The sequence below is a fragment of the Mizuhopecten yessoensis genome, unplaced genomic scaffold, assembly GCF_002113885.1.
Source record: "Mizuhopecten yessoensis strain PY_sf001 unplaced genomic scaffold, ASM211388v2 scaffold11177, whole genome shotgun sequence".
NCBI lineage: Eukaryota > Metazoa > Mollusca > Bivalvia > Pectinida > Pectinidae > Mizuhopecten > Mizuhopecten yessoensis.
Window position 1 is genome coordinate 1314684 of NW_018408918.1, and position 11186 is coordinate 1325869.

General features: G+C 34.8%; 2 protein-coding genes across 3 annotated transcripts in view; both read left to right on the forward strand.

The window, feature by feature from the left end:
- The window catches only part of LOC110440265 (NADH-cytochrome b5 reductase 3-like), a 27389-nt gene extending 24559 nt beyond the window's left edge, over positions 1 to 2830 (forward strand). For both annotated transcript variants that reach the window (XM_021483237.1, XM_021483236.1), the window contains exon 8: positions 602 to 2830. In XM_021483237.1, coding sequence (XP_021338912.1) covers positions 602 to 774 — 173 coding nt within the window. In that variant the 3' untranslated portion in view covers positions 775 to 2830. The remainder of the gene's footprint in view (positions 1 to 601) is intronic.
- A 4245-nt stretch (positions 2831 to 7075) lies between these two features.
- Positions 7076 to 11186, forward strand: part of LOC110440277 (NAD-dependent protein deacylase sirtuin-5, mitochondrial-like) — a 17491-nt gene continuing 13380 nt past the window's right edge. The window contains exons 1-2 of the mRNA XM_021483251.1: positions 7076 to 7632; positions 10006 to 10205. Of these exons, the coding sequence (XP_021338926.1) occupies positions 7498 to 7632; positions 10006 to 10205 (335 nt within the window). The 5' untranslated portion in view covers positions 7076 to 7497. The remainder of the gene's footprint in view (positions 7633 to 10005; positions 10206 to 11186) is intronic.

Below are 11186 nucleotides of genomic sequence, written 5' to 3' on the forward strand. Positions count from 1 at the left end.
GTAGGAATGATCGACTCATGGTCCTGACAAAGTGTTGTTATTTTTCAGGTCAATCAGAAATCCAATATGGCCACCACAGTCGCTATTTTGTAAATACCTATTCTAAACTTAAAAACAATTAATAATAGGCCGATCTTATTTAAAATCGGTCTAGGAATGATCAGCTCATGGTCCTGACAAAGTTAAGTTAACATTATACTTAACTATTTTTTACTTAAATTGGTACATATTTCAACAACAAAAATAAATACTGTAGGACTCAGGTGACCGTTAAGGCCCATGGGCCTCTTGTTAACTTCACTTTTTGATGGTGTCCCTTGATTTAAACGAGTAACATCAATAGTTGGTTTGAACACAGAATCAATCAAGAAAATTGTAGCAAATCATACAGAGGTTGGCAACTGGTAGAACTAAAACAAGGTTGGAAAATTACGAAATTACTTGATGGTTGTTATTGAGAGAAGGAAAAAAACAACTAAATGATAAAATTTTCAAAATAAACTCGGCTAACCTTGGCAGAATCAACATTGACCCATGAAAATCTACAAGGAATCTACCATCTTAACATGTAATATACCAATTTTATCCATTCTTTCCACAGATTGGACCTACAGTAAGGGGTTCGTGAGCGCTGACATGATCAAAGACCACCTTCCTGGCCCCGGAGACAGCACAATGATCATCATGTGTGGACCCCCGCCTATGATCAACTTTGCCTGTATTCCCAATCTGGAAAAGCTTGGTTACAGCCCTGAAATGAGATTTGCATATTAGAACAAAGTTCAAACTACAGCCAGCTGGCTGAAGTAGTACTAGTGTGCACCAAAATATTGTCACCTTGTGAGCCCAGACTTACCACTAACAATGGACGCGAGTCCATTCTAGAGTGGGCATTGATTTTAGCACAAATGTTCAAATGTATAACCCAATTATTCTACGATGATATCAGAAATACCTGCATGAAAAGAAATTTGTTTTCAAGACTTGAAAAGATCCAAGGTAAAAAAAAATGGCCTCCTTGAAATGAAATGTATGGTAAGAATGTTTTGAAAGGACTTTTTCTCTGGTATAGAATTTTGAACTCATCTGGAGAGACGGGCGTTTGTTATAAATTTCTTAAAGAAGAGCCAATGATATGATCCAAGATGCAAGTTTAGCGTTCTTGTGATCAAGGCATAAGACCACTTGACAGGTTCAAGTTGCTGTATTATTGTTATATGTTATATTAATGCTTTAAAATGAAAGTGCTGTTATGCAAGAGAAGTGGTCATATTAAAATGAAAGTGCTGTTATGCAAGAGAAGTGGTCATATCTTTAACTCTCTGAACGTTTTTGTGCAAAGAGACGTTTATATTGTTTAAGGCAAGAGATACAGTGTTCAAGGTGCAAGCTAAATGAATGTATCGAAACTAAGAGCAATATTTATTATAAAACATGTAGTATATTTTGACTATTTCCTACTTAAATATTTTATAATCTATAATTATCTATAGGAATATCATTTTTTTTACACTCACATTATAATCATGAAGTTACAATGTACATTAATTTTGGGCAAAACTGGAGAAAGTTGTTTCTTTTTCTTTTTATATGATACATCAAGTGTGTCGGGTTTTCAGTGAAGTTTTATTGTGTACTTTGAAATTTGGAAGTTTGTTGCTTTCACCTAAGAGTTACTGTAATAGTAAGTTTTCAGAGAGTTAGCTTTTAAAAAGTCTTAGAAGAAAACACTAGTTTTTGCTGTTGTCAAATACATGTACCATTTACTTTAAAATGATCAATTGATCTTCAGCCCATTTTATTTTGGCCTTTAGACAAGTACCTTGAAAAAAGCAAATAAAATATGTACATTTCTTAGAGTGAAAAAAAACTTACGGGTGGATTCATAACAGGGTGAATGTATATTGAAAGAAACAAGAGCGATAAGCTTAGCAGTTGTATAGAGTTTTATTTGCCGAAACATAAAATTGTATTTTGTAAAGACCTGCTTGAAGATGGATAATTTTGTATTATTTATTCATTGGTGATAATTTCAAATCATAGAATTGGTTGGTTTTTTTTTGACAATTTGGTACACATTTTTAAAAGAACACATGAAAAATCACTGAACATTTCTTACAAGATCGGTACATTTGAATAAATCTAGAATCTGAGCAAGTCATGTTTTTTTTTTGTCAAGTAATTAAGAAATGGATAGTTTTAATAAACTTTTTACGGAGGTAATAAAGCTGTATATTTGTAAGTCACATATCATTTTTGCTGCTAATTCGTGGTGTTGTTTTTGTATTGGCTACCAGTTATAAGCATATAATTTTTTTCCTTGTATTCCAAGTAAAAAGGTAAACATTTTATATATTGGTTAATATTACAGAAGAAATCTGAATTTACAACAGGTTGAGAGAAAAAGCATATTAAGATACACATTGTTTTGTATCTCTTAATAACGTATGTTGATATAATTATTTTAGAAAACACCTTAGTTTAAGCAATGTCATATATGCATAGCGTTGATTTTTTTATATCTTTTTGAGCAAACAATTCCAGTTTATGCCTATATTTAGCGTTAAAACTTCAACAATGTTGCATTTTTCATTTAGACATTCTTTTACGCAAACCTCCTGTTATTTATTTCACTAACTGTTGGTTGAAGGGGTGATATTTACACTTACTGTTGCTGTATATTAGAGGTGCATCACTGTTCCGTGTGTGTGTGGAGAGGGTTTGAAGGGATGAGAACGATTCCTGTGACAGACTGCACATATTGTACTAGATCATATTACTGTTTCTATACTGTAAATTAACATGAATAAACACTTGCCTTGCTTATATATATGGTTGATGCCTTCTTCATATTTGTTTGCATTGCACCAATAAAATTTGGTAATTGACACAGTATGCCAAAAATGAATGACACTGTACTATACAGCTGTTTCGTCCTTCTAGAGCTCATTGGTGATGCTAGGGACCAAAAGGTGGAAATCGTTCTTGCATCCCTCTGCACCCCTGTTATGAATATGTCATGATGAAACTGAAAGCACAAGGATAGCTATCTGATTGGTTTCAGGTCTAAAAAAACGAACCAATTGCAAGACTGATACCTGTTCAAGATTAAAGAGGAGAGAGACGACTTCGAAGTTGGTTAATTTTACCGTTACGCTACCCCAAAGGTTTTGAGGTACATCAATTGATCAGATTACATGTAGTTCTGGTTTCTTCTGCAAGTTGGCGTGTACAGAGCCTTTGATTTTGACATATTACAGTGGTGCAGAGAAAATTAGTGAGAGTAGCCCCTGGAATGATTAGGATGGTGGAAATCACTGGTAAAACTCCTGAAGCTAGACGGGCAAATTACAGCCCCAAATTAGTGGTCATTTTATATAATGTATACATCAAAAGTAGGATAATTATCACAACATACTCAAGTGTCACCGATTAAGTGGATTTGTATGTTTATTTGGCCGACTAGTTTCGCCTCTAATGATGAGGCTTCATCGTGCAATTTTACAATGTTTTTGACACCTAAATGAGGTTCTCTTTTATATTGTGATGTAATGGACAATGAGCTTTGGCCAGGAAAAGGCAATCAATGGTAAACTATAAGATATTATGATGTCATCAATGTATTTACATTTATAATTAGAGGAGTAAAGTCAGGTTTATAAATAAAATTAAAAAAAGGATACCACCACGTCACTACAGAATCTTGACAAATTAAAAGGACATCCTGTACCGCATGTGACCCCCGTCATGATGCCTTCATCAAAACCAGGAAAGAATATAAAGTCACCAAGTCGAATGACATTGAGAACATTTTTTAATCATGAACCTTCGATAACTTGACATTCGAGAAAGTCGAAATTGTCAACAAAGGGCAAGATGTCATTAATAACAGTAATACCCTACTGTCTACACCAGAAGTCAAATGTATACAGGTATATGAAGTGATGAGGTGGTCGGGTGGCACAAACACATTGTTTTCAAGCTTTTCAACAACAAAGTAAACTCGACAAATATCGGTTTTTATGACGTTCGAATTGGCACGTTCTTGGGTTCCACCTCCCAATACAAATATTCCTAACGGAAAACTTCGAATGTTTTTCATGTAAGGTCCTCCCAACTATCAGTTGGAATGCAAATTTACAAGATACTAATACATTTCGTTGAAGACTGTCAGTTCACTGGCAAAACGAGAGTATGCCGAATGGGGATCGTGCCTAATGTGGATAAATCTACCGGGTCCATCACTTAGAGGATCAAATATTTGTCCGTTTTCCTTAGCCCCGAGGTCTAAACCACACTCACTGAAAATCTGCATGGTAAGTATGTGGTTATGTCAACGTACAAAGCATCTTATTACTTGATCCTTGTCAGCGAAAGAAGTATGCTTGCTTGATAATCAGGCCGGGAAACCCTGCACTTACGAATTTCCAATATTTTAGAAAGACATGTACAGTACGCTAGCCAGTCATGCTTTTATACTACAATCTATCCAAATGCAGACTTGCCAAGCTTGTATTGGATTACAAAACTTCACAATCCTTATATACGTTTTGCCGTTGGCTCTTCTAGTTGCTCACAGAATCCATTATCAAAATTCCAGACTTAAACACTTAAAATAATTTAATCAGTATTTCAGTCAAATCGTGACACTGCATTATATAGAATCGAAATTGATTCATCGGGATGTAAATAACCCTAAAGATATTTTGGTCAATTTTCTCAAAACTAATTTTTGACTTTTTGACCCTGAACAATTCCATACGTCAAGAAAGCGAACTGCTCGCTCGGTTTTATCACCAGAAACCTCAAACGTTGCCCAACTGAATGTCGTAGAACGGCCTACTTATACGCCTTGTTAGGTCCATCCTTGAGTACGGATCAGTCGTCTGAGTCCCCTACGTACATCAAGACATAAACAGACTCGAGCAAGTGCAAAGGAGGGCAGCAAGGTTTAAAAGTTTCAAAGGAACCCTCACCATTCAGAACTACTATAGATTACCGACGCGATACATGTCCTGAGGGACCCTGCGCCGTATACCCACAGATACACATACCAAACTAAGAAGGAGCGTCTTTGTTCTCTGAACATAAAAATACATATGGTTGAGAATTATTTTGGAGGATATTTTGTATAAAAACAGTATGAAAAAGTCCAAGATAAAATCGTGAACTTATTGAGTTCCTGGTCAACACCTTTGTTGAGATTGGTGGGAAGACAATGGGACAAACATTGCCACTCTCTGGATCGACTTATACTTTCAAATGAGGCTGACATTATCAAAGCTAGAGCTTATCAGAACAGGCAACAAAGATGTTGTCAAGTCCTTCAATTTGGCTTTAAGATGAATCGATAATCGGTTGGCTTTAAATATAGAAATAATTGATGAAAACGTCACTCGTATATATATACATATAACCTGGTGAACTTGAAATCAACGACATTACATAGACCCTAGCTGCGATAACGTAGCTTTCCGACGACGAGAGATTTTTTTTTTTATATATATTGGGTCGGGGCAGAGGAGGCCGAGTATTAATTTTAGTACTACATAGACCCGACTACATAAGCCGCTTACCACAATCTTAACTTACCACGTGACCCACAGGGACAGCTTAGTTCTAAACTACACATTTATAAGTGACGATTTCGATTTTCCTGGCGCGAACTTCCATTTCTTGATAGTAACATCCCCTAAACATGTCGCAGTTGATGAGATATATTCATTGACCTTCTCCGAATATCATGTTTTCTTGATTGGTGTATGCTAATGGACATTTGTACGGTTTTGAGAGAAGTATTTTGATGAAGATTTGAGTATTTTTATGATACAAAACATGAATTTAACTACTTTAAAAATGTTTCATTTCTTAGAGCGGTATGAAATTTTATCATGCTCGTATATGGCCTCCAGTGTCACTACCTGTTATCTTGATTCTCAGCTTGATAACGTGTCATTGTATGGAGTCGACCAAACGCTTACCTTTCCCGAACACTGGTCGTATTTTCTTGTACTTTTAAGGAATATCCCGGTAAATTCCCTTCCTTCTTTCTTATTTTGCTTTCAGTTCAATCAATTTTGAGTTAAAGTTAGTTTTGTTTATGCGCAGATTCGTTAAAACAGTTGCCCATTTAGAATTTTAGGATTAAACAATGGATATGTATTACATCAATATATTAATAATGCTTCCTGTTGTGTATTTAAACTAGCACTTATACCACGGACTACATGGCTTTATATGTCTCTGGATAATCTAATAATAATAATCTAATTCCGTGCATATACACATAAGGAGTTTTTGTGACGAAGGCAAAATTTCATCAATGTCAGTTTTTAGGTTCCATGTTATCATCATTATACATTAAAGATGAAATAACTTGTTAAGGGTTATGGTTTACTATCGTGTTCACTCTGATGAGCTTTTTACCGACATGTTACACTTAAATAAATAATGTACATTTCTGCTTAATTCTTTTGTTTTACGTTTACAAATTTGATGCTAAAATATAGTTATGTAAATGTTAACAGCTGTCCAACTGTACGTCAGAGTATTGCAATTCATAACGTTAGCTAAGGATACCCAACATACATGGTTTCGGATTATATAGGATACACAATACCTGCTGTAATGTGTATACGTATAATACAATGTATTATATAGTACAAATTGTATATACACATCATATAAGTGTGTCCAGCACCTGTATATGGGCATGGCATTGGATCTAATAGCTATAGGTCCGTGGTGTGCGTATGGGTGTATGGTTTGGAAATTCCTCTGAGGGTATTTAAACCAGGTAGAACTTGACCCGAGGCTTTGCCTGGAGTTTTGTCGTAATTTAAAAATCCCGATTGTGTGATACCCCTTTCCTAGATCCCTGGGTCACGGAAGCATTTTTCTCTTTTACTAAACGCGAGCAACTCGGACAACCAGCGACGTATATATATTACAGAGCTGTAATATATACGTCTCTGGGACAACCAAGAAATTGAATTTTGGTTGGCTGCAAGACCCCTCTTGAGGTCCGGAACGGGCCTGTCCGTGATTTGTGTAATATATTACCAAGCATGTCCAACATCCTGTTTCAACTTTACCAAAATTTCTCACCTGGTTTTCTTGAAACTTCACCAGAGATCACATGTACTGGTGCATGACACTAGTAACTTATACATTTCAAAATCTTCCAAAAGTATGATATCTCAAATACTGTATTAGTTTACACTGTATGATATTTTGAATTATAAATCCACGTCGTTAAAATATCATATCTGAGTTGGAAAAACCTGGGTTATATTTCCTGTGCTTTCCTAATCCCCTCTTACATTGATATATAGAGTTTTAAATATAGTCCTACCCTACCTGTATGCAAACAAAATAACTATAAATAATATCACGTTATCTGTCGTTATAAATCAAATTTATTTTATTTACACATCCGGAGCCTAACAACCTGACAACATACATTGTAGCTGTACAGAGTATTTACTCTGGAGTCGAATGAATATCTTAGCAAACTGCAGACAGTCTCTGTGTCGACTACTTCCTCGTACAATAATGGCAGACGCTGGCAAGCCACAGAAAGATCCATTTGCAGAGTTTGACCGGTTCGGGCGGCTTCTTGGCTTTACTGCGGTACAGTACTACATTTTGTATATTACGTATACTGATATAGTTTTATTTTTAAAGCTTTGTTTCACATGTGCTTATTTAAATTGAACCACAGACTTGGATAGCCCGAGTTTCCTCTGACCCTAACACCAGACAGACATTTTGACATACAGAACGTTTGGTCAAAATGTCTAAGTCTGGGGCCAGAGGAAACTCTGGCTAGGACTTGGATAGCAATATAATTCCGTGATTGAACTGTTGAATTGATTTGTGAAGGTACTTCCAATAATGTTCATAAAAAGATTATTTATAACGGGTGAGGGAGGTCATGCAAGCATTCTCACTTAAAAGTGTCTTCAACCGACAACAAGCGTCTTCAAGTGACAACAAGCGTCCCCAGACATAATCTTTAAAAATACTGAATAAAGTAAGCGACATCAGAAGATATGTTGTTAATATGACTATAATACACCTCTGTACCAAATTTCAATTTGATATTTGATAAAATGACCGAGTTATGATGAATTGAATTTTTACGATCGCGGCGTGGCACATGTGTGTATTAGCTTGAAAAGTGTAGAAAGCGTCGCCAGATAATATCGTTACAATTACCCGCTAAAGTAAGCGACATCAGAAGATATGTTGTTAGTTGGACTTTTATTGATATATATTCCAAATTTCAGCTCAATATTTGAAATCATGATCGAGATAAATGATTAATTTATTATTACGATCGGCGGCGTGGCATACGTGTGTGAATAGAACTCTACATATGAAGAAGCGTCTTCAGAACATATCTCTAAAATTCATCGATTAAGTAAGCGACATCAGAAGATATGTTGTTAATGTGAATATAATACACCTCTATATCAAATTTCACTTAGATATATGAAAATAATAAAACAATATATTTTATATGTATATGGATTCTTAATCGGTTACAGTTAAAATATGAATTGTTCAATAAATACAATAATATTATTCTTGACACAAGGGGTATCAATGTTTATATAGCAATATAATCTAATGCGAAGAGCCCATACAATGTAGCGGGTTCGACGATTTACAGGAATGGGCAGAAACCTATTAATTATTATATACATTAATGAATATATATATTAGATACATTTAAGTATCATTATCGGGTATAAGATATATTTGATAAAAGAATTGCAATTACAGGAACGGGGCAGGATCGGAGTAAATTATATACATGTATATATATAAATTGACAGGCAGAGGTTCCAATATATGTCTCTGTTTTATTCTATCAAAAAAGGTTGTTCAAAGAATTATATATCACATATATAATAAATATGTATCTGGGTTATTTTCTCATTTATATATATGACATTGTTATTGGGATGTCATAACACATGAAACATTGGAAATGACATTATGATAACCAAATTTTAATAACTTCATAACTTATACTTAACTCTTAATAAATAGCATGAATATATTTTGAGTGAATGAATTGGTGTTAATGTGTAGATTACCATCCAATCACGTCTACAATCTTAAAAAAATAATCATTAAGATTATATTAATCCTTTGTTCTTGTACTTATTGATGTGTAGACGATGTGAACGGTTAACAGTTCAATCAATCACTTTTTAGCTCATTTAGTAATTTATATGAATTATTATGTAATTCATAATAATAAAGTTAATTTATACTAGAAAGACTCTCACAACTAAATCATTTAATATATGTTATAACCAGGGACAGTATTATACGTCCCTGTTATAACTAAGCTTCGGAGCTAATACATTGTAGCTTTAATATTTGAAGTTCAATACTAGAGTGACAACTGTCTAGATTCATATAGATACAAACCTGAAAAGGGCTTCAAAAGGCATTTTTTGGCTGGTTTAATGGCATATAAGAGCGCTACAGGCGTCAGCTAGCTCCTTTTGACAACTGAAAGTTTACAAGCCAAACTGGTGAAGTGGTACCGGAACACCCCCTGACTTTTGACCCCATACCAATCCGCCATCACATATTAAAATCTACTAAAACTATACATATTATACTAAAATTAAATATCTGTAGATTTCATTCATTAAATGAAAAACATGTCAACAATGAAATATCAATTTAAATTACTGGAAGGCACTGTAATAAACCTGAACAAATTTTAGGAAGGGATCACAAACGCATGAAACACTTGCTGATTGGCTGATTTAGTTGTGTCAGTCCTAGAAAGTAATATTGTATAGTTTCTATAAGTATCAACAAGCCATTCATGGCTGGATACATTTAATATCAATCTTGTTGTAACATTTGTAATTATATTGACAATTGTACATTATGTGTTGACACCTATTTTTTTATTTTTTTTGAAAGTACATTGTAATCAAATCCTACATGTAACTTCAATCTTTTTCTATATAGCCCCAGGGTCGACCAAGCTCTGATATTAGTACGTTCCGGGAACATTTTGCCAAAGCCAAGCACATTGTGGTTTTAACTGGAGCTGGAGTAAGTGCAGAGAGTGGTGTTCCAACGTTCCGAGGAGCAGGTGGATTCTGGCGCAAGTGGCAAGCTCAGGTTAGACTTCATGACAAGGGAGATAATCTCATAGTTCTGACACTGTTTAAATAATGATTTATACAACATGTACGGACTGCTCATGCAAGAATTAAGATTGTAAATAGCTAAAAAAAGCTAACAATACCTTTAGCACAAATTCCATATATTCACTGTCTGTCTCATTCAACTTTTTCAAGATACATTTAATTTCTGTGGCCAAAGAATTTCACTTGTTAATCGCATGAGAAGCAAAGACTAATATGGCATCAGGGTTTGTTTGTCTATTGTCTTGAATGTACATGTATCATTCTTACAGACCCTCAACGCAAAAAAAAAAAAGGTTGTACAGGTCTATATGATAAAAAAAAGGGTTTAAAGTATGTTTGGGCCATAAAAGATACACCAGAAGCCACAATCTCTACACAGAGTTGTCGTTCCTTTTCAATCACACACAGCTCTGTCAACGTCTCAGATTTTACAAGATTCTTGTAAAACCAAATTTGGTCTCAAATCGTGATAATTTTATCTTCAGTGACTTCTTTTTTTCATCTTTAAAATATTTTCTTGGCCATATCACTTTTTAAACGAATTTTAACAAGTAGTAAGGTGTGAATATACATACTGCACTATATTTTAAGCGTATTGTTCAGCGTAGTAATATAAATGTGTTTTTTTAGCTTTGAAAATGAAAAGAATCGCCGGCTTCGTATAATTTGTTCATGACATCGCCAGTTGTATCTAATATATGTTGTAAGTTAGAATTGAACCCTTCACTATGTAACTTCCGCCCACTCAACTTAAAAACTATCACATTCTTGGCAAAACAATCTATATTTTCCAACTTCTTTGGCATGTCTTCTATGGAGGCTGCCATTTTGTACGATGGATCACATGATTTTTTGGTCATGTGATTCGGGACTACTTTTTGACGTTGGCAGAGATTAAAGGGAGTGCAAGGACCGTAACTCTGGAGATTGCAGAAGCCACAGAGATGTATCAAAAGGCAGGGGGAGGGGGGGAGGGGGATGGGGGAGGGGAGTGGG